This window comes from Calypte anna, chromosome 1 (assembly GCF_003957555.1).
Source record: "Calypte anna isolate BGI_N300 chromosome 1, bCalAnn1_v1.p, whole genome shotgun sequence".
NCBI classification, from domain to species: domain Eukaryota; kingdom Metazoa; phylum Chordata; class Aves; order Apodiformes; family Trochilidae; genus Calypte; species Calypte anna.
In genome coordinates this window covers 75,277,822-75,302,497 of record NC_044244.1, presented here as the reverse complement: position 1 = coordinate 75,302,497, position 24,676 = coordinate 75,277,822, and the positions used below count along the sequence as shown (strand labels likewise).

The following is a 24,676-nucleotide window of genomic DNA, read 5'->3' as shown; positions in this document are numbered from 1 at the left end:
TAAGCTACAAATACAGTTCTAAAAGACAAAATTTGGTTACTGTTTTTGACGGAAACGTAAGATACAGCTGATGAGGGATAGAATGCACCTGTGTATACTGCACAAGTTCTTATTGATAAGGTAACAATATCTTAGATACCTTGTTATCTGTAAAGATAAGAAGAACTTGGTTTAATAGCTAAAGTAACATGAAGAAATACCCAGAAATTATATAAAGCCAAAGTAAAATATTTTTCCTTTTCTGGAGCTCAGAAAGATGGCAAGGGGCAGTGCCTATGAAGAGTGTACCTGACCTCCCATCACCAGAACAATCTCTTTGCCCCAGCAATGAAAACCTGTGGGACCCTGCCACATCATTCTTGTGCGTTTGCTGTAGGCTTTCAAATTCCTCCAGAGAAACAACATATAAAATAAAATAAAATGCTGAAAGCAGGTTTTTACTTAGAACAGTTTTTTTTATTGAGATCATATATCAAGAAGGATTGTCAGAACATACCCTCTAAAACTTACAAAATTTTATTAAAACACCAACTTTGCATAGAAAATTTGACATTAAAATTCCATAACAGGCTTATTACAAACCTTACGATACAATACTGTGTTTGGATCATCCATCCCATCTTATATTTTTTCAGTCATTTGATACAAATATAGCTATAAAGCGTGATTAGGGAGGAGTTCACCAGAAAGAGCTTTCTTGCCTTATTACTAATATGTTAAGAATCAAAGCTTATTAACAGACAAAAAGGTTATACAGATAATATTCTGCTATAATGAACACTACTAAATACAAACTTTTAATCATAGCCATAGAAAGGAACCCTTGCTCTTTGAAATACCTGCTTTTAGCCAAAAGAGTAAAAGGTACCTTTTCAGAAGGGCTTAACCTTTTTGTATTCCTAAATTTGTGTATAAAAGGGAAGCATAAATCAGCAGTATATATAACTGTATATTTTGTACATAGAACCATTCTTCATTCTTGGAAGAAACAAAAAAAGAACAATCAAACTTCATACAACATTGTTGTCTTTGTAGCAGTCCATGAATGCTTCTTAATTAGTTTTACCAGGACATCATCCAAGAGAATGTCAGAATTTGTCTTTCCCATCAGTGTAGCTTAGTTTTCTGAATACTCTGTAAGAAAGAATTATTTAGATGACAAAACAAATCAGACAAAAACACTATGCTTGCTGAAATTTGTGAACAGATGAACAGAATAAAAATGAAACAAAACATATAGCAAGATATCTGAACATTTTGACTGTAAATAAACTCTTTGTCTGCATTACTATGTGCTTTTAGCTGAAGAGGAAAGTTCTCATCTGAGGTAATTTTAATGTCTCAGTAATGCTACTATATTAATCATATAAACACCTATTAAACTTAGAGTTGTGATCTTTGAATGTATTCACAAATAGCTAAAACCAAAAAGATACAAATGAGAATACAATTATTTCCTTACGTATTGCTTAAGAAATGGCATCTTTTTTTTAACATCTATTTTAAATTATTTTGGTTTGCATCTGGCAATAAGTACAGAAGTAAAAGCTGTGGGACAGCACTCACAAGAAGCCGAAGGAAAGTTTATCAGCTATGTACATTTCCTTTCCATAATAACCCTCTAGATAAAGGCAATCAAGTTCCAGAAAGGAAGACAATGTTCCCTTTCTTTCCACAGCCATTCATGACAACATACAGCATTTTTCCACATGGCTTAGACCTAAAACATCTGAGGGCTCAGAAGGCATTAAAGAAGAGCTGCACTCCTGGGAAACATAGATGTCCCAGAATATCCCACCACAGGCCTAAGGAAGCTTGTCAGCTGCCAGTCTGTTTTGGTTACAAACCAGCAAGCACGCATGTGAAATCATGAAACAAAGAAATTGATTTTATTCCAGATGGCTTGGTAAGAAAGCACTCAGTGAAATACTGATTTCAATTACTCATCTCATAGTATAGAATCACAGATTTGCTTTGGTAGGGAAAGAGCTTTAATATGACCAAATCCAGCCATTAATCTCACATACTGCTCAGTCCACCACTAAACTATGTCCTAAGCAGCATCTACATGTCTTTTAAAAACCTCCAGGGATGGGTACTCCACCACTTCTCTGGGCAGGCTGGTCCAGTGCCTGACAACCCTTTCAGTAAATAGTTTTTTCCTAGTATCCAATCTAAACGTCCTCTGGCACAATTTGAAGTACTTTCTTCTTGTTCTACTGCTTGTTACGTGGGAAAAGACTGATCCCTACAGCCTCCTTTCAGAGAGTTGTAGAGAGTGATTAAGTCTCCCCTCAGCCTCCTTCCCTCCAGACTAAACAACCCCAGGTCCCTCAGAGACTCCTCCTAAAATTTTCTCCAGACCTCTCACCAGCTTTGCTGCCTTTCTCTGGACATGCTCCAGCAGCTCAGTGTCTTCTTGCAGTGAGGGGCCCAGAACTGAAAACTGAATTTGAGGTGCAGCCTCACCAGAGCCAAGTCCAGGGAGGGATATGATCACTTCCCCAGCCCTGCTGGCCACATTATTTCTGATACAAGCCAGGATGCTACGGGCCTTCTTGACCACCACAGGTACACTGCTGGCTCACATTCAAGGCACTGAGAGGACAGGTTACCTTTGGCAACGCTTCTGTTCACTTCTGAGACGAGTGTCATTCTTCATGGCCTTAGGCCAAGCAGAGGGGACATCTGGAATCCCAGATTCTGGTGATGAGAAACAGTAGTATGAAAAGGTTAAGAGCAGTGCTGACTAGAATGGACAGTCGGTATGTTGTTAAAACTATTAGACGTTAGTGGCATACTTCACTGAGCACATTTGCATATGAAAATATTCTGAGGCCAAAGTTTCTGGAAAAACTACATATAAGCTAGGTTTCTTAAAAATGCTTATAAATTGTTGCCTTTAGAAAAAGGTAGAAGGAAATGTTCATACCAGAAAAAAAATGTAACACAAAGTATGAGTTAAAATTTGAGGAAGGAAAAACAGATGGGATAAGGCCACCTCAAATAATAAATTTATTACAATTAATCAGTAATAAAAATGCAGCAAGGCAAGAACATGCACACAAATGCATTTTTTTTTCTGCCAGTTTCTTCTTTGTATACCAGTTGACAGTATTTCAAGTCTCCTCTGGTATTTTCCTTTACCCGTTTGTCATTTTTTATCTTGGTGACAAGGTTCATAAAAATAAAAAAATCAAAAATAAACATGGGTGATTTAACTTAGTAGGAACAAGTTATGTTATAAACATGTCTCAATCAAAACCAGACTTCAAAAAGGAAATTTAAAAATTAGCATCTAAAATCTTAAACTAATGGTTTGTTTGGTTATGCTTTTTAGTTGGGTTTGTTTTTATTAATAATATTCTACTGTCCTGAATTAGCAGAATTCTTTTTATCCAGATTAATCATCTAATGCATCTAAGCAAGTGACTGTAGCCATGCAACAATTCAGTCACAAGTTTTTGGAGGCTAAGGAATCTAAACAAAAGCATTCAAGTATAGGATTAATAAACTATGCATTTCCTACTGAACATTTATATACAGAAAGTAAAAGCAACAGCAAACTTTAACTAAAACCAAATAAAAAAGAAAGAGGGAAAAAACCTAGTAGATAATAAGCAACACTTTAGTATGAATAATCCTAGTTAAACCAAAGAAAAGCTTCTTACATAGCTGTTGAGATGCAATTTAGGAAACCCTTTTCTATATATATTCCTTACTTAAAGGAATGCTTAAACAGAAATAGTTACTACTGAGAAAGAAGAGCTGTCACTTAGGCAGTGATCAATTGAGATCTGTAGATTTACACTTCAAGGAGGTGCTTTAGATTACTAAAGTATTATCTGAAACTAACCTTGCAGGGAGGTACCAGGAGCACATAGAAAAGTTTTATCTGAGGAAGCATGAAACCCAGAGTCCTGAAAATAAAGCATCAGCAGATTACTTCAGTGGAAAGCCTCACATATTATTTCACAGCTTGCCTCAGAAAAAAATACTGGGAACTTGGAAATAAGAGCCTGATTTAATATTTAAGTCAAAAAGTCTAATAATTCCAGTGGAATCCAGTAAACCTTAATTTGTTTGCCATGCCCATCTATAAAATAAGTAAAACATCATTGTTTCAGGACAGCACCTTAATTAACAGGGTCACTGAGCTTTATTTTAATCAGTGGCACAATTTATTTAAAATGAAACAACCTTTTTTTTTGAGCATTTTATAACCATAAATATTGTGAGCTTCCTCAAATGATCCAGGAGGCCTGATACAAGTATTTTTGCAAAAGTCTCCAAAATGCTGAACATATAAAATGACCATATTGATCAACTAGCATCAGAATTATGCCATCACTAGTTTAAACAGCTTCCAGCCCAAACCCATTTTTTAAGGCCTTCTCCACACAATCATTTTTTTTAAACAAGGTCCTTACATACCTGACTCTGACAGCTGTGACTATCAAAAAAGTTGGGATTACTTTTATTGCATGTACTCAAAAATTGCACACCAGCTGTGTGAGGATGAACATTTTTTCTTTGAGGAATCTGTTGACATTTTGTGGAGAGAAAATAGCGTTCTGGTATATTCTTCAGTCGCTTTACTGGTGAGCTAAAAACATCATTTTGAAAATTTCCTTGTCTTTTAACTCTGGAAATTGCAGAAGTTCGAACAGGTGAGTTAACAAGAGCATTTACAGTTTCAGACATCTGTATTCCCTCATATTTCCTTAAATTAAAAGCTCTCTGAAACCCAGGAAGTTTTGGAACAGCCTCAGCACACACATGCTCATAGATCTGGTCAAATTCTCTAGCACACTGCACAGGAAACCTCACAGAACCACTTAAATTACTCCTCAGGCATCTTCCTTCCACTTCAAGGTTTTGTAAAATTGGAAGAGGTTTTGCCAATTGCAAGGGCCTTTGGCTTTCTTTGGAACAGAGTTTGTAGTAGAGTTTTTCAAATGTATCTTCGTATTTCTGGGGCATCTTTGAAGGACTCAGAGTCACAGACAATGAGGAAAATGGATATTTGCCCTGGAAAGAAATTCGGTATTCAGCACTTTGTTTCTCAGAAACGGAAAGAGAAGGATTTGGTGCTTTTGCAGGAGAATAGTTTGTGACATGTGTAGAAATGCTACTACTGCCATAGGAACTGCAAGGAAAGGAACACAATTCTAATGTATCACCATTCCGAAAGTCAGTATTTTGAGCTTCATTTTCTTTTATCAGATAAAGTGCTGTTGAGTCTGGACTGGCAACAGATGATTTAGAATGGCATTCTGAGGAACATTTGTAAGCCAATTTTTTTGATTCTTTGCATTTTGAACTCTCCCATGAGACAGGAATCTGCAACTCATCTTCAACTAGAAATGTCTCTCCCATTCTAGGCATAACATCTGGAAAAACAGTCTGTTTGGAGACATTTTGGGCTTTTCCAGATAACAGATGATGTTCTAAACTTAAGTCAGAGAAGTCCATGTTGTTTTCACTTTCATCAGCAAAAGAATAAGGTAGCAGATCAGGTAAATCAGTAATGGAACACCTAGCAGCACAAAATTCTGTGTGCTCATTTCCAGAAGCTTGACTGTGGGTGTCTTTACTTCCACTGCTTATGCTGAGTAATGTTCGCTTCAGTTTAGGAGGTCTGAATCCTCTTATTTTGTATACAGAGATATTGAGCTTTCTACAACGTGATCTTCTGTGCTTAAGGTGTGCTAAAAAAGACTCTTTTTTCTTAAACTCTTTCCTTTGAGGTTGCCGTGTCATGAGCACTGTAAATATATTTAGCATTGCTGGATACAAGTCTGCAAGAGTTATATTGCTCCAGGAGCATTCCTCGTCTGCAGACTGGTATTCTTGAAAGATACTATCATAGCAAGTTTTGTTCAGTTCTGGAGAAGGCTGAGGCCTGGGTAGGGTTATTGGACATGGTGAAATGGGAAGACTGTAAAGCTGAAACTGAGGAGGTCTGGATAAAGAGCATTCATTTGACAACTGTTTCATTCTGCAAGCAGGGTCTTGGTGGCCTATGCAAAAAAAAACAAAACAAAACAAACCAAAAACAAACCAAAAAAACCAAACCACAAACCATGAAATTAAACCAGAGAAGAAAAAAAAAAAAAAAAAAAAAAATGCATTAGGACATTTCCAGTAATGTACTACACGACTTATAAACACTTGCATTAGGCAAAGCTTGTTAATGTACTGGCATATTCCATGAAGCTTTTTTGCCAGGCTAAATGGATGACCAACATACAAGAGAACATGGAAAAACTTGAAGGTTTTTCCTAACCGTGTTGAATTAACAGACTATAGAATACAAATTACATTTTTTAGAAAGAATAATTTAAAATAGTTTTATATAAATATATAAAATATGTTCATTGTAGAGGTAGAATGCTTTGCTATTTGTGATTTCTCACCAAAAGGAGTAGCGTTATGCTACAGGTTTTATTACTGTACTTCCATATTACTTGAAAGCTTTGTGTTTGGTCTTTTTTTTTGCAGCTGTTCTTGCCATAAAGCATGATTAAGATAATGCTTTTTGTAGCTGCTAGGTTTGCATTAAGAAGGTATCAACTGATGAAAATTTACAAGCAAAGTAACACTCAACACCAGTTGCAAGCAGACCCAAAGACATTCACTACATTACTTTAATTTAAAATAAGCAGAACCAAGAAATCATGCTTTCAGTTAACTGAGCATAATGCTGCTCAGTTTTGTAACTATGCACTTCATTTGAGGAGCTATTTAAGAAAAGATGGTTTTATGTATACAAGTTACTTATTTTCTACTGTTGAAATAAATTTTACAATAAGCAAAATCACGTCTATCCAACAGAAAAGATTAGTGGGCTGGAAAATTAATTAGTGACTGTGTGCTTTCTATAAAGTAAATTTTTATTTCTAATAAATTTTAACAAGCCCACTTTTTGTAGCAAACATGTTTGGCCAAAATGTAAAAGCTTTAGTTGTACCTGTCAGTCCTCTCACAGGTGAAGTTAAATGAAGACCTGTCAATGGAGCTGGAGGTGCGATCTGAAAAACAAGAAAATAAAGCAAACAAACACAATCTAATATGCTGAATATTTTGCATATTTAAGGTAACATCAAAACTTTATTTTGGACTCCTCCTACCCTCTCTCTTAGCCTACCAGGCCCTGTGCATAGTTATGGTTCTAAGGGGCTTAGTAAATTTCAGATGAGTCTAGTCTAAGATTTCAGTAAAAATTTTTAAGAGTTACCAGTTTAATTTTCAGAAACTATTAATCATCTTTGCAACTTCTACATTGTGTCACATTTTAATCCCTTTCCAAAATATGAAAATTTATACACAGAGACAGAAAATCTACAGCTCTCTGGCAGCTCTAGTAGGAAACAGAAGCAGTATCATGTAACACAACCACATGATCCTTCTCCACCAATCTCTCACCCCCAAATGAAAATAAATCTGAAAATCAGAAAATCAAGTGGAGCCTTTTGCACATCCAGGTTCAAAGAACAAAGCAAAAAAAAAAAATTGGGTAATGGCTGCTCTGTTTCTTACAAATCATTGCTCTCAGAAACCTGAGATACTGGGATATTTAAGTAGACAGCAGGAGAGGAAGAATGATGGAAAAGCAGAGAAAACGGAATTAGAATTAATTTTGCTTCACAGTCAGATAGTTATCTTATTCTAATTAGCTAACAGTTTATAACAGAACAGGAGAAATGCATCACCTTAATCCACGGAGAAATATTTCTAGTAGGATCTTGTACTATTGGATCCACTTGAATTTTTATGGTCTTTTGAGTGCTTCCATCACCTACATATTGATTCTTAAAGGAGGTGGAAAAAAGTAATAAATTAATAATAAACAGAATTCTTTGACAAATCTTTGAAAAAAATATTTAGACTTGCATTATTCAGATTAGGATATCCAACTAAAACTTATTTTTAATTTATAGATTTTATGTCAAAAAAGCTTCTTCCCCATCCTCTCCAAGAACAAAGGGCATGGTGAAGTCATAAAAAGAGACAACTAGCTAGTCTACTGATGCAGGGAAGAAGTGCACTCTGTCTCAGAAGACTCACTGATAAAAAAAAAAGTTCTAGTGTTAGGGCTGCACATCTTCACATGTATTGTTAGCACCCCATGAATACATATCCAAATTAAGGTATACTCTGGAAAATATAAAAGCTTTTGGTGATAAATGGCAAATGTTTCCCATTACTGAAGCTCTTGCTTTCTGAAGAAGCTTATTCTGTATTAGCTGTTGGCAGAGACATGGCAACAAATTTTTGGTAATTGTATTCAACAAGCAGAACACAGGTTCCACGAACTCGTGTTGCAATTTTTTTTATTTTTTGTTCATGTTACCTGTTTATGCTAGATTCTCAGGTGAGTGATCACATTTGACCATATTTTTACAAGTCTTTTCATTCAGTGATTCAGCTGGGTATTCTTTTTTCCATACCTATAATTTTTTCCATACCTATAAGAGACTTTCTCAGGGTTGATGTTCTATGCAATGCATTATACAGCTTTCTTTAGTGTACTCATAATACCAAGATATAATATTATTTCATACTTCATGACAGTATTTATTGAAACTTCATGACACTATTTATTGAACCTCTCATGTGCTATACTTTCTTAATACGTGCATTAAGACACAGACTACATAGAATCTCCCACTGACAGGAGATCAACTATTCAGGCACATGTAAGCTATTCAATAGTTCTGACATTTCTATTAAACACACAGTTACATTACCATTAGACATCAGAAATTTTTACCTGAAAGTGAATGTCCTCAAATTTTCTCCTCACTGAAAGTATATCAGCATCACTTTCTTCACCTAGAATTAGAGGAAAAATACTAAATAAAATTCAGTTGAACTCAAAACCAAAATGGAAACGTTTTGAAAAACAAACTGTATAACTAATTTCCTAAAACATGCCTCCTTTTAGAAGCCTGTTTTCTATACTAAAACTTTTAATCCATATTACATTTCCATTTCAAGTCCAATTGAAAAGCATGATTTATAGGGAAGAACGAGTGAAGATAACTTGTTTGTAACAAGTTTGAGTTTTATGCTAATCATTTCATAGAGAAAAATATTCTCAAAGTGCTGCTCTGCAAGATTCACTTTTGATTAATTTATCAATCCTGCTTCTTTCCCACTACATTTTCAAATGTCAACACACACACTAAGGACCTTCTACCATGCTTAGTTATTGTTAAGTCTGCCTTAGAACTGCCAAAGTAAGAAATAAGAGAGAAATTAGAATATTGAAAAGCAACTCCAAATCTTTCAGCTCAATTTGTATGTATTTTTGTGAATAAAATGCAAAAAAAACCTTTTTTTTTTTTTCGAGATTCATCATTATCTAAAGCCTCAGTCTTTCATCATTTTAAAGCATGTGACTGCATTGTAAGCCCTGGTTTCTGAATATCCCTGGATGTTACATTTTTGTCCTATGATCGTATTCACCACAGGGAAGGAAAGGGAAGAGAAGCATAACTCTAAAAAGTAGAAAAAAAAAAAAGTGGGAAAAAAATCTTCATTAGCTAGTCACCATACCAATGCTTCTTCATACTACTCTTAAATTACAGATAACAGAATTAAAATCTTTTGCAGATAATCCCAGCTTCCTTTTTTATTCCCTGTCAGTGCAATCATCACCTAAAGCTCTGTAGGCAGTTGCTGCCATAGAGCTAGGATAAAAATTTTTATAAAACAAATGCTATCATTGTGGGAGACACCACCATTTCACATTTTCTTGTGAAAACATTGAGCAGTCAGAGGGTTGGCTTTGACAGTCTACCTAAATCAGTAGAATTATTTTATTAGAACTAAAACACCTGTCAGATTATGACTTCCTTGCAACTAATAGGAGACAAGGTTGTGGTCATTTTATCCAGAGAAAAGCAGTTGCTTAAGTACTAGTAGTGAAGGAAACAGTAAGAGTGTTAATGTTTTAATCTGGAAAAGTTTCAGACTCCAGTTACAGTTCTAACAGCTGATATTTGCTGTCTGCCATACAACTTTCTTTTTCTTTCATACAGCTTTCTTCAGGCACAAAACTGGCATACTAGTCCCTAAATGTTCAATGAGATGAGCAGACTATATTGCTACAAAATGGAGATTTTTGAGATAAAGATAACAACTATTCCAGTGCCCAGGAATTTTCACCCCCGTCATGTAAATTCCTAGAAAATTTCTTGTGTCACAGAATGATTTGGTCTGTATACAAGTTGAATACTCCTTTAAGTGTGAAACCGCACAGAAGCGTAATTTTAGTATGTTTGCAAGGTGCTGTCAATCATATGTCAAAGCACTGGAACATTTTTTATTAGCAGGTGACCATGGCACAGCAAAGGAAGGAAGAAAGTGAAATGTCTTCTCCAGGGTACTTTGGCATGTTTTGAAGTGCCAAAAGGGAAATTCAGAAACACCTTTGTTCTCAAGTGCAAAAGAGAGGAAAAATGAGGACTCCCACCCTTCTCTCTGGAAAACATGACCTATAATACAATTTATTTATTGAGATGGACTCAATGCACTATAATTACCTAAGTATACCTTATTTAAAAGATTAACATATTAGTGAAGGCACTACTGTAAATTTTAAGTGTTGATTTTGAGACAGTCTTCTAAACTTAAATACACTTTGATAAATATACAGTTCAGATTGAACCCTTTGCTTTCTCTCCAAGTATTTTTTTTGCTGTAACACTATCCTAACAGACAAAATATTCTCCAGGTATCACTCTACTTTGCTATGCTACTTCATGTGAAACCAAGGAAGGAAGACCTGAAAATTTTCCTCATTAAGAATAGATTAATACTTGCCAGTACATGTGAGAACTGTTTCACTTTATTTCTCCCTGCTGTTGATAGGCTTTGCATACTTTTAGAAAAAAAATGCCAGGTAATATCTGGAAGAAACACTGCCTTCACTGGGAAGTGGGAGGCATTATGAGTAACAAAGATGGAAAAATCTTTCCAAAGCTGAAGTTTCAGCTAAAGGAACTAAAAAAGAGACATCTTTTCTTAAACACTTAGCATATCCTATTCCTAACTTTTTATGTATTTTAAAAAGTAAATAAAAATACGTAGGTGAATTCCATTTTTAGTGAGGAATCAATTCCACCTCTCTGTGAAGCTAATTTCTAGGTCTTACTGTATTTAGAAACACCTGGAACTCAGAGGCTACAATAAATCCTTTTAAGTCTTTTCATCCAACATTCACAAGGAGGGGATAAACATATTATTGTATGGTGATATGAAGATACCATACTGTGAACTTCATCAGTCATTTATCCCATTAGAACAAAAGATACAAAGGACACTTACAAAAGTTTAGCTACAGATGCCTCTGAAATGAGTTTCCTACATTTCATTGCACAGGTTAAAAAAAAAAAAGCCATATTTTGTAAGTTTGTAGAGCCTACTTTGTAATTTAAAGAGATATTTGAAATTATCTATTCAAACAGAATTATCCTTCAAACAGGAGGACAAATTTCAGATTGTTATTTTCTATATTCCCTCAGCTAGGAAGGAATCATCTGCCTTGAAGACAGCAATGTATATGAAGCATCTAATTTATACCAGAGTATTTCAACACCAGCTAACCATATTTTGCTGCACCTGCTCTTTTAACCATTAAATGCTGGTTATGATCTTATTGTAGTTTAATTTATGCAAAATATAAAGTTTTTACATGTACCAGAATCAAAAGATCTTTAGTACCACAGGTTTTAAATATTTAAAAAACAGGTAAAGATTGTTACCACTAATGAACACAATCAAATAATTATTTAGGAATACAAGGTCAAAACCACCCAAAACTTACCAGGCAGGCTGCAAGACTGATGCTGAAACTGTTACACTACTGAAGACTAACTTTCAGTTGAATGCAATATCCATATTTACCAGACCATTAGAAATTAGCATATATATCATATTTATTAATAAAACTTTGATTGCTGGTTATGACAAAATTTTGATTTCAGTATTCCTTCCTCTATTAAAAAAAAGGCTACTGAATATATTCCACAGTGACTTTCCAAGATATTAGGGATTCAGAACTGATATTTCAAAGAGTAATGTGGATATCAATTTCATAGGATTAGCAGTACCTCAATCTCTTGCTATTCCTATTTATTTTCTAAGAGGATTTAGAACACGTATTACAGCTATTTTTACTATATTATAAAGGATGAAAAAGCTCTTTGAAATAATTTTCATAACATGAAAAAGAAGGTAGCTGAGAAGTAAATAAGAAAACCTACCTGCATCAGAGGTATCCATACAAGAATTCTCAGGAGATTCCTTAGAAGAGTAATAAAAAGGAATTTTAAGACTTGGTAGCATATACTATATAAACCAGTCTGTAGATTTTTCTGCTTTCACTACTTGCTCTATTGTTTTGGTTTGTTTTTCTTTTTGGTTTTGTTTATTTTTTTTAGAAGGGGATGACAAGAGAGTGGTAATGGTGGTAAAAACCAAAAAAAGTTATATTCCACAAACTATGTCCAAATAAAACCATCTTTATTAATAAACTTATACACAAATTTATCATGATTCACATCTCATTACTCAATGGAAATAATTATTTTCTTCCCATCCCTTCTATATTCTGACAAATAATGCAAGGAGAGCTATCACACTAATGATCAACATTAACCAGGACATAAACATTTTAATTTTACACAAGCATGCACTTGGTATGTAAGGACATATCTTTCCTAAAATAATGCAACTAGATACAGGGAAGTACAAATGTAAATATAAAGCAATTATTTAATAAGGTATCTAAAGTTTAAAGAACTGTAGCCAATACTTTGAAGTCCTCAATTTTTTTTCAGAAGTACTTATTTAAATACAATAAAGTGATATAATTCAGAACTTAGTAGGTCTTTAACATTATAGCTGTGGTACAGAAGCACTTGCTTATGATTAATTTCATAGCTTTTGACTACATAAATACATTTTTCCAAAGAGGCTTTATAAAAAGTAGATGCAACATGGTGTCCATACCTCATGTACAGTTGAATGTCCATCTCCAAAATCATTGGTCTGTTGCTTTGGTATTTCTTAGCATGCAGTGGAGGAAAAAAAATAACTCTATTTCAGTTTGATACATCACAGATCAATATTGTGCCTGAACCTATTAATTCTTCATCTGTATATACGCTTTACTTATTTTGAAATATACTTAACACAAACATGTAACAAATAGAGAACAGACACAGGGTAAAACAAAGAATAGTCAAGTAGCAGAACAATATTCTAGTCACATACTAATTCTGACCTATTTCTGATCAGATGTACATCTACCTTATCACGTTTTCTTCTTAACCCATGAAGCATGACAGAAAATACAGTTTACCCCTTTATCATATGGTACAATTTGTAGAAAAGGGAGACAGCTGCAAACTTCTTGTGGATTTTTTCTGGTGTATGCTGAAGAGACTACAAAAACTACTACCTACTCCTGAAGCCCGAGGGTAGAGCTGCAGACCTCTTTTCCATCTTTTAAATGTGTTTTGTCAATGGGGGCCTCCCCAAACTGCTGTGCCTGTCTTCCAGCATAGGAAGACCCAACCACAATCTTTGTGGGTTATTCCCCCTCAACCCACTTTATTTCATAAGACACAGAAGAAATATAGTGTAAGAGCTGCCTTGATTTAACAGACATCTCCCGTTTTTACATTTCAATCCAAATTTTGATCTTCAGTAGCTATCACAACTCAACAGATTTAAATAAAATACAGAACATATTAGACCACAGAGAAGTAGATACCTTCAAATACAAGCGACTTCCACATAAGCTTATTTCACCATTAGCCTTTAAGTCAGATATTATAAGAATTTAATCTTTCCCAAAAGGCAAGACATGTATCTCCAAACCTACAACTCTGCTGATACAAAAGCTGTAGTGGGATTTCTCATGACTGGATGCAAGCAGTATATTTAAATAATAAGAACAATACATACAACCAATTTTCTTCTTTTTCTGACTCACTCCAGCCACTATCAAATACAAACTAAGCACTTCAACACAAGTTTTATCAGTGTTGAACAGTGCATAAAAACTTTTGTACGTTTTACATATTAGGCACACGTGCTTATCTTCTAGCACAGTGCACTTTGAACCTCTCTGTGTGAAGAAATTCACTTTAAGTTTTATCCCCAGTTTGTCAGACCATCTTTCACAGTGGTTAATCCTACTCGGTGACATCTATGAGGAAATTAAAGATAACCTCTCTTCTGATATTTACTTAAAGAAAGTATAAAATGATAAATTTCTCAGGACCAGTCTAGGAAAAAAAAATTCCTCACGTTTCCCCTCAATCTGGACACAGACAGGTAACTCTTCTAAGCACAGTTTTACAACCAGTAGTAAAGTGATTATAAAACTACTCTCTCATGAAACTTAACGAAGTATAAAAGTAAAAGGCTCTGGGGCTTCAGCTTCTAACCTTCTCAGGAAATTTATGTTCACTATTTTGCAACAAACTACAGTAATGCTTCCTTAAAATATAGTAGCAATGCATTTTTTTTAAAAAGTGAAGCATTTTCCAATCATTTTTGCATTGGAAAATAAGAGTAACATGATAATGTCCTACTAAAATCCCTTACTGATCAAGACCTGTGAAACATAACAGAGAGGGTTTTGTTTAAAAAAAAAAATCTCTAGGAAAGAAAAAATTTTAAGTAGCTAAAATATGATGGAATTAACGCTCTTATTGAAGATATTACATACTTGGTTGTCTCTTACTCAGAACTGCCATACATTAAAAAACACCAACAAAATAGTCAAGATTGCTATTTTACTCAGTAAACTTCATGAGGGTACTGGATATTCTATTTAAACAATAAAAATAGATTCTAGCAAAATTCAGAATTGTGAGTTGGTAAAAATTACAAGTTAGAGTCCAAGGGAAGGGCTTAGTTAAGAAGTATTTGGTCTTTAAAGATATTTTTAAGTGTTTAACTTTGTGTACCCTAACTGAAAGCATGTATCAGGCTCACCTAAGAGTACAGAAGACAGATGGGACTTCAGCGCAGCCCTCTGAAGTGTCAGCCAACCCCCTCAGATTTGTATCACCAGCAAACTTGCTGAGGATACACTCTATGCCCTTGTCCAGGTCACTGATGAAGATGTTAAACAAAGCTGGGCAGAGTACTGAGCCCTGGGGGACACCACTGGTTATAGACCTCCACCTTGACCACCCTGAGTTTTAAGTATTAAGTCAAGATTCTTTGGATAAGGTAATTTAAATGTACTTTACCTGCATTTTTTTGCCTTCCTCTAGTACGCTGCTGTTAAAAACAGGAAAGAAAAATATGTCAGAAAACTATTAGAATACTAAAATTACAACCAGTGCCTTTATTTACTTTGGTATATCTTGCAACTAGGCACTTCCTAAATAATCATTCCTTTTCTTTCAGGTTTCTCATGGCCTGACCAGAAAACCCACAAAATACATGGTAGAAGTTATTAGATCACTCACTTTTGACCTACTGTTGCTGTTAAAATCACTCCAAGAACAGAGGCTATAGCTTCCTTGGTCCACATAAGTGGTTAAGACAAAGAATGCCTCCTACAGTCCTCAACTGCATTAAGTGTATTCTCTAAAGTTGCACAGCAATGCTGAGTAAATGATACACAAACTATTACCAGGAGTGGAAAAAGAAATACAGCCCCTTTTCTGTCTCCATTAAATCCACTTTATTCCCAAGCCTGAACTTCACACCTCATTCCCTTATTCCCTGGAGTTCTAAATAATTTCTGCATTAACTACCAAAGCACACTACAGAACGTAGCTTTTTAGACAGATATTAGTAATGTGGTATAGAGGTGACTTCTGAAAATTATGTGAGAAACTCTGGGGCTTTAACAAAATTTGCTGTTTTGTTCTTACAGGGGAGTTTTGGAAATAGAAAAAGCAGCAATTGCTTGTTTAATGTAAATTTTTAAAATAAAGAAAATACAGATGATATGCTCACAATAGTAATGGCTTTAGCCTAACAGACAAGTGCTGAGATTACAAAGAACCTTTAGTCTCTCTAGCACTATTTTAGACCAAAAAAAAAATCTAAAGATGAAAACAGTATACCCTTTGGATTTGAAAAGTTGATTACCTGAAACAAGATAAATGGATTTGATGCAAGTTAACTTCAATGACAATATTCTGATGATATCTAAAAACATGTGTGCCCACCAGACAGCATTTTTAAAAAGAAGCTAGTTTTGTTGTGGTTTTTTGTTTTTTTTCAGGGTTTAAAAATGGTGGTAACCATTGGTAAACTGTCATCTATTTTAGTCTCTCTCACTTGACAGTCTTACTCAATCTATTTTAAAACCCTGTTTTAAAGGAAATGTTGACTTTGTTGATTAATACCTCTTGCAAACATTATATACCACAGAGAGATTAAAATATATTCCATACACCTATTATTTCTAAAGAAATACTACTAGATTTTGACTGCATAGTAGAATTATATATTATTATATTAGATACCTTAAATAAACTCTTCTTCAGTTTTCTAATGTCCTTGCCTTTAACGTCCTCCCATGATTTTTGTCCTAGAAATAATGAGATGTCAATATAAACATAGAAGAAAAGCCATCTCTATTGAGTGTCAGTCTAACAAACAAACTACTAGCAATAACTTACATGGTAACAAAACATCATCAAATCTGAACAGCCTCCAATACATTTACTGAAACAAAAACTTGGGAAAACAAACCAAGAGAATATTGTAATTTCGAGTTAATTTAGAAGTAAAAATTAAAATAAAAAAAACTTCTAACAAGACATTCAAACATTTATCATCGTTATCTTGAACTTTACTAGTAGCTCTTCTCTGTTGCCTAAAACAGAGCACACAGTGGACTACAATGGTGCATGGAAATAAATTCTCCAGGTATTACATGCATGCTTCAAAGTTTATATATGAAATGCCATAGCTAACAGGATAAAATTCATTACCTGTTGCAAATAAATATTATATAACTGACAACAGCTGCATATTTTACTAAGTCTAAATATAGAGATGTAAATATTGAAGCTTTAAGAGGTTCTTACCCTCAGGTGTATCATAAGTGAGAGTTTCCATGGAAACAAGGTAATCATCTTCAAAAGGAAAATTATACTAACAAAACAAACAAAAAAAGCAACCATTAAATATTAGAATAATTAAAACAATGTCTAACATGCAACGTAAAGTATTGCTATTATACATTTCTGCTTTGACTAAAACATGAAATTAGCAGTAGGCTATGTTATTGGTTGTAGCAACTGAATGCAGCCACTTAACATAGACCCTACAGCTCATGACATACATCCAACCTAACACTAGATGAGCAAAAAATGTTCTAGAACTGGACTTGGCCTTATTCTAGTACCTAGACATTAGCACAAAACATTTCCCAGAGCAGCAAAGTTGACAACCCTGAATAAATACACCAATCTTTGGTTGGAGGTGTTTGGTCCCCGCATCTTTACCACAAAATGGCTCTAAAGTAAGAGTTCACAGATGGAGTTGCCCACTTTTTTTCTGTAGTTTCCTTGAAAGTACCTCAACAGAAGCTAGCTAGTTTGTGTTAAAGACAATTCAAGACAATTGAATTGTTAAAGACAATAAAGACAATTCAGATATAACTACAGAACTCATTTAATACTGGTAACCCCAGATACAAGCTTTGTGCCCCTCATATTAAAGGGGCTAGCTCTTAACTAGTTTATTCGAGGAGGAAAACAGCCTCTGCTCCTTAGTGGACTGTGATAGGACCAGAGGGAATGGATGGAAGCTGCACCAGGGGAGGTTTAGGCTGGATGTTAGGAAACATTTATATATTGAGGGGGTTTTCAGGCACTGGAATGGCCTGAGCAGGGCAGTGGTGGAGTCACTATCCCTGAAGGTATTTAAAAGGCGTCTGGATCTGGTTCTCAAGGAGATAGTTTAGTGGTTAGATTATGGTGTTGGTCAAAGGAGGTTGGACTGGATGACCTTGGGGTCTCTTCCAACCTAAGATGTGATTCTGAGATTGGCGCCAAGGCGCAGGAGCGGATGTCTCCGCGCACACCGTAACGCCGCCACCTGGGGCCCGGGGTGACAGCTGCTTATGTGGCAGCCGGGAAAAAACAGGGGCTTGTGACACACACTCCGAGTAATGAACTGACGGAGGGGATTCAACCCCAGTTACTGCAAATTAGCGCAGAGCGGGAAAAGGGCACTGTCATTACTGACACACCCGGGCTCCAGAGGCGGTGAGGAAGGAGGGGAGTAGGGGCGAGGTGGCGGGAGGGTCGCGCTGCCCAGCACCCGTCAGAGGCCGCACAAGGGCAGCCGGGCCCCTCCAAGCGATGCGGGCGCCACACGCCAGCTCAGCAAGAAAACTCACAAGCGCTCCTAAGGCAGGCCAGGTCCCCACGGGGCAGGGCTGAGCCCGGTGACGAAGCTTCCCCTTAAGCCCCCGCCTCAGGACGGCGACCAGAGCCTCTGCCCACGGACAGAGGCGGCGGCGCGACAGCGCGGCCCTTACCTGCTCCACGATGCGGGTAATGGAGCGCAAGAAGCGGTCATTGCTTTGCTGCAGCCGCTCTTCCAGGTCGAAGGCCATGGCGCTCGGGCTGCTCGCCTCCGCGGCGCCGGACGGCACCCCGGCGGGGGCCGCTCCCTGGGGTGTCCGGGCGTCCGGTCACCGCGCAAATTCAAACTGCGCACCTCTTTCTGGCCCTCCCCCTGCGTCGCCATCTCTCCTCCCCTCCCGCTTGATTGGTCATGTCTCACGTCAATCCAGGCTCTGCAGCCTATTAGAGTGCGGAGTGGGTCGCCTGTCTCACTCTGATTGGCTTCTGGTTCTGCCTAGCGCCCACCCCCTCCCCCTCCTCGCTGCTTCAAGAGTTCTCCCGCTGGATAGGAGGATCGCAGCGGGTCGGGAGTTCGAGGCGGGGGAGGTTCCTGTTCTACCTAGCAACAGCGGCAGACCCTGAATTCCTATTGGCTGCGGGATCGGCTCGGTTCAGCCCGCCAAGCTCGGTGCTGGGCCCAGCTTGCCGGGCCCAGCGTCCTCCTGACATGGAGTTCCGGCCCGCGTTGGTGTTGGGCTCTGAGGACTCCCTCAGCGGGAGTGCGGCGATCCTAAACTGGAAGTGCTATCAAGTACTTCATATCAAGTTTAGTTATAATAAATGGTATTATTTTAAATAATATTTATAAATATATAAAAAAATTATAAGTAAATAAATGGCAGAACTAAAGAAAAACGCACAGTGTCTTCAGTTTTTAAGTGTTACTACTGTTCGGAGACTCCGAAGTCTCCACAGCCAGCAAGGTCCTCATCAAGGCATCACACAGTGTCACATTGTAATTTTTCTGCCACTGCTGCATGAAGCTATAAATCACGTATGATTTAACAAGGTGTGGTGATAAAGCAGTGACAAAAACAGTGAAGTCTTGCTTGCTTTTAGCAGGAAGAGAAAGAATAAGCATAGAAGTTTGAAGCTGATGAACTCGATCCCACTCCTATATTTATAATTCTCCCCCTACTGGGATGATTGCAGGACAAATCGTATAAAAAAGAGATTTTTCGTGGTGATGACCTGACTGCATATTCTTTATAGCCACCTGCGAGCGCACTTGCAGAAGATCTCAGCATTTTCTCTTGCTATTCACTTCGATGAAATCTATGTTTTGAATATATAAAAGCTTACATAAACATATTGATTTTTTTAAAAAAAAAGTGTAAATACCCAAAATAAATCAGATTCCATGTGTCTCGGACTCAGCTGACAAAATTGGTGGATTCTCAGTACTTCAAACCAACTCCTTATAATCTTTCCTTTGCCACAGGTAGAAGCAATAATGCCACTACTTTTACTTCTCTATCTAGCAGAAAATATAAAATCTGTGCTACTTCCAACATGGTCAAATATTGGAATAGCTCAGAGTGTTACTAGGAAGCATAGCAATAGGAAGTTTATTAATAGACAAGCCTGTGTATGTTCATAACAAGCTTATAGATGATGTAAAATTAAAAAAGGCCTGAAGCCCCACACTTAAAGAAGGTGGAAAGTAAGTAGTAGATGACTAGGCAGTTTCTTTCAACAAAGTGCTATTCCCATGGCAAAAAAAACCCAACATCATAAAGTCACCTGTGGAAAAAACCATCATAAAGTTTGATTTTTCACTCTAGGCTTTAGGGTCATCGTGGCCTTCATTGTGGGGTTTTGTGATCCCCTTGCAGAACTTTGATAATGGAAGACTGGAATACAGTGCACCTACTCATGGAGAATGGGAGGTTCACCCACCACAAACAGTAAAATGACTCGAGTCAGACAGAAAACACAAAAAATGTGGTACAAAGGTTTCAAAATTGGCTGCCAGCCCACAGAGAAGGGACTGTGGCTGGGCATGAGTGCTGTGCCAGTCTTTGCTGCAGCCAAACAAAATGAAGAGACATTGGCTTTGTATTATGGAAGTAAGGGATACCATAGGATGAAACTGTTTTGCTCTGACATTCCCTAGCTTAAGGGCCACTCACTTTACAACCTTAGTATCTTCTCGAGTCCTGACATCTTATTTTGTGCTAGAAGTAATACAACTAGGCCCCAGACTTACCTTATACTTGAGGTAATCACTAACCTAAGAAAATAAGGGTATGTTCCTATTATTTCAGTCTTACTGATAAAAGATGAGTTTTCCTCCCATCTATCTTCTAACTAGCAATCCTGGTTGCTCTGTCTCTTTTGAATTTGTGCTGTGCTTCACTAGAGTGACAGGACCACTAAATTGCAAAGGATTTATTCAACCTCTCCTGGGAGAAAATGGTGGGAATGGCATTCAGTGTGCATGAAAACTATCCTGTAGCAGTAGTAACTGGTATATTTGATAAGGTAAATCAGAAATTTCAAGCTCCATAACCTTAGGAATCAAGAAGTTAACAAATGTTGGCTAATGGTGTGCCCAGAGGGTGCATTGATGAAGACAGCAGAGCAAGGTAGTCCATGTAATGGTAAACAAAAGAAAGGAAGCAAGGTAAAAACTATGATGTTGAAACCTTGGTGTTAAGGTCCCTACAGGAAGCAGCAGCTGTCACTTGAGCAACCAGAGAATGACCTTCTTTTTGTTAGTGGTCCTCTGTATGTCTCTTCTTGCCTGGTGCTTGCAGTCTCTTACTTAATTACTAAGATTGTAAATTATCAGAGACTACCCATTTGTCATGTGTTTATGCAGCACGTAGCAAAACAAAGTCCTTGTCTTAGGTTCTACTGCAATAAAGATACTTAATAAATCAATAAAACTACTTATGAAGTCACAAATAAGTTGAAGAAGTGGTTTGCAGTCCTCCTGTGAGGGGGGGTGGCTGGGCTGTAGAGATATAATTGTTCTGTGTGCCATGAGAAAACATGGGTCATGGACAGTACCAGTGGAGAGATGAGTATGTCCTGGTCCTAAGGGCTGTACACAGCCAGATTTCCGAGGCTTTGACCTTGGGAAAGTTCTCAGTTTTGCACTGCCACTGGGAAAGGGCAATACTGATGTCAGCAGGAAACTTCCTGTGCTATGGTGACAGCCAGCATATTTTAAATCTTACTAAGTAAACAATGAAGATTGTGCCATTTTCTTGCAGAAACATGGATGTCCTAAGAAGAAAACTTTAGTTCCTGTGAAGCTAGTCTGTTGTGTCCAAGCTCTGAATCTTCTGCAATTTGGTTAAGGAGGTCTATGCAGAAATGTTTGGTAGAGGATTTAATCTCTGCTTAGTTTGGCTTATAGAAGGATGATTTCTAGGACTGGGTTGCGTGTGGTGTTGCTTATCCTGTGGTACACTGCCATATGTAATTATTTTACTCATGGGTCTTTTTCATGTTTGGAGAGGGCTGTGTCCTCTCTAGCTCATCAGTTAGTCAACCCTCAAGCTGCATTTTATCCCTTTAATGTTTTAAACACTTTTTTATAAACAAAAGTGTCTGCACTAAGTGATCATTTTTACTATTCTCCTTTGGACTCTTTCCAGTCAGTTGACATCTATGAGTATGTAGGCCTCTGGAGCAGTAAATCATTTTCTAAAAGCAACCTCTGAAGAACCACATAAAAAGCAATATACACATCTATTTTCTGTAAATGTTGATCTTCAGATAGAGCCAAAACATCACATGGACTATTGAAAAATGACAAACTCATCTCTCTTCAGTATATTTCTTCTGAATTCCATGCTGCTCTCACTCTTTCAACAAGGGAGTATGATAGCATAAAGTGTCTGCTTGCTTCCAGAAGCTCTTGCACAGCTCAGCTTGTGTCAACACAGTGACTATAATCAGAGATTCAGAGGCTGTGAAAAACCACTGGGAAGTGTGGAGGGAATAGTTGTAATCATGTAGAAGAGATGGCTGCTTGTGAGCATGAGCATTCCAGGGAAATAGTGAATTAGTCACCTCAGACCAAGTGCTGCTGCATCACTGTGTACAATCACCTCTGCGAGGCTCCCTGCCTTCTCTGCCCTCCTAGGGGTAGGACAGAAAGTGCTGTTTCACTCCTCATTACTCACAGCTCTGTCCAAAGTCACAAATTCATTCATTTCCATAAGGCAGTCCCTGTGTGAGTTTCTGTTCAGCAGACAACTGCTCTCAAACCTTATCGTAATTAAACACACCCAACCCCTCTGTAACTCCACTTATATAAAACATAAAAACAAAGCAAAAAAAAAACCAAACCCCAACCCAACAAAACCAACCACAGTTGGCCATCAGGAAGCCATCAAAAATCTTGCCTGTTAAGCTAAATATTTTGCCTAGCTCTCAGACACAGTCCTAGGCTGTGTAACATTATTTATCTCCCTACTTCCAAACATTTTGTCCCAGCCTGCTGGGAATCAGAACAGGCTCTAAGACTGCCCTTGCTGGATCACTGTTTCTCTGAAGGTTGTTTAATGCCCTCAGTTGTTTAAAGGCATATTTAATTTTGTAGGGAAATAATTTAATCAGTTCCAGACTAATCAGTCCTCAGCCCAAATGGGACTTGGTTGCTTTAATTTCTTTCCTGGTGTACTGGGTCTGGCCAGGACAGAGCTAACTTGCTTCATAGCAGCCCTGTGGTGCTGTTTTCTGGGTTTGTAACTAAACAGTTTTCCCGAGACATTAATTATTTGGCTATTGCTGAGCATGGCTCGCAAGCACAAGGTTTTCTCTTCCCCCCTCCACCACTTCAGTGACTACAAGCAGGCTGGGGCTGTGCAAGAAGTTGGGAGGAAACACAACAGGACCCCTGACCCAAATTGACCCATGGGATGCTCCATACCATAAAGTGTCAGGCTCAGCAATAAAAGCTGGGGTAGAGAAAGAAGAATCATATGATGGTTTAGGATGGAAGAGACCTTAAAGATCACGCAGTTCCAACTCCCCTGCCATGGGCAGGGACACCTCCCACCAGACCAGGTTGCTCCAAGCCCCATCCAGCCTGGCCTTGAACACTACCAGGGAGGGGGCAGCCACAATTCCCTGGGAAACCTATGCCACTGTCTTAACACCCTCATTAGGAGCTTCTTCCTAATATCTAATCCTAATCTATTCTCTCCCAGTTTAAAGTCATTCACCCTTGTCCTATCACTACACACCCTCCTAAAAAGTCCATCTCCAGCTTTCCTGTAGGCGCTGTTTAGCTACTGGAAGGCAGCCATAAGGTCTCTCCGGAGCCTTCTCTTCTCCAGGCTGAATAATCCCAACTGTCTCAGCCTGTTTTCATAGGAGAGGTGCTTCAGCCTTTGGATCATCTTTGTGGCCCTTGTCTGGGCTCACTCCAACATCCCCATGTCCTTTTTATGCTGGGGACTCCAGAACTGGACACAGCACTCCAGGTGGGGCCTCACAAGAGAAGAACAGAGGGGGAGAGTGGTTTATGAGTTTTCGCTCATTTGCTCTTCCTATTCTCTCCTTAGTCCCCCTTGGGAGCATGTGGGGGCTGGACTGCTGATGGGGTTCATCTCACAAAACCTGGTTACATCTGAAGATTTCTATTCACTGAAATATGTCCAACTGCAAGCTCATTTAGAGAGGTAGGTCCAAAGTTCAATCACCATGTCTATGAATAGAGGAACAAGAAATTGCCAGGATAGATATTACCTTGAAATGGCCAGTCTTCTTTTTTATCACATATGGAACTGAAGAAGTGAGAAAAAAATTCACTTTTTTGTCATTGAGGACTGAGGGCAGAAAGCCCAGCAATCAGAGCTAGTAAGACTGTACTACCATTGAAACAAAGAATGAGAACCTCCTTGAAAGGAACTTGCAGGTCTTGCTCCTTTCACTAATTACCACTTTTCCCAATTTCTCAGCATCAGCTGTAGCTGTCTGGAATGTTTTTGCTCCAAACCTTTCACTCTTTGACATTTTGTAGTAGCTCCTGCCTGGACTGGCAAAGAACTGAGTGTCACCCAAGTGCTGAACAAAGTGCCACTACTCAACAGTAACATCACACTTCTCTTGCATAGAACTCAAACTGTTCCACAAAATATGGTAAGAATTATTAACCTTGCTTGAGAGAATGCCCAAGGCACAGAGCTAAGTGATTTGCCCAAGGTTATAAACATGCCATTGGCAGATTGGTGAATAGGCTGTAGGCACATCCTAAATTCTAATCTAACATGCCTTGACAATATTAATATCTAAATAATCATATC

General features: G+C 37.6%; 1 protein-coding gene across 2 annotated transcripts; it reads right to left on the bottom strand.

Moving 5' to 3' along the window:
• Positions 1-440: 440 nt before the first annotated feature.
• HJURP (Holliday junction recognition protein) lies at positions 441-18,712 on the bottom strand. 2 transcript variants are annotated; one of them, XM_030460726.1, is made up of 13 exons: positions 18,542-18,712; positions 17,082-17,148; positions 16,515-16,579; positions 15,282-15,312; positions 13,024-13,079; positions 12,276-12,315; positions 8,777-8,838; positions 7,716-7,814; positions 6,974-7,034; positions 4,435-6,023; positions 3,857-3,920; positions 2,616-2,703; positions 441-1,134 (listed from the first exon to the last, which is right to left on the bottom strand). In XM_030460726.1, exons 1-13 carry the CDS (start codon positions 18,617-18,619, stop codon positions 1,089-1,091), a joined length of 2,346 nt encoding a protein of 781 aa, XP_030316586.1. In that variant the 5' UTR covers positions 18,620-18,712; the 3' UTR covers positions 441-1,088. The 2 variants fall into 2 exon arrangements, with proteins under 2 accessions (XP_030316586.1, XP_030316595.1); XM_030460735.1 differs by having other exon boundaries at positions 444-1,134; positions 15,282-15,309; positions 18,542-18,686.
• Between the last annotated feature and the right edge of the window lie 5,964 nt (positions 18,713-24,676).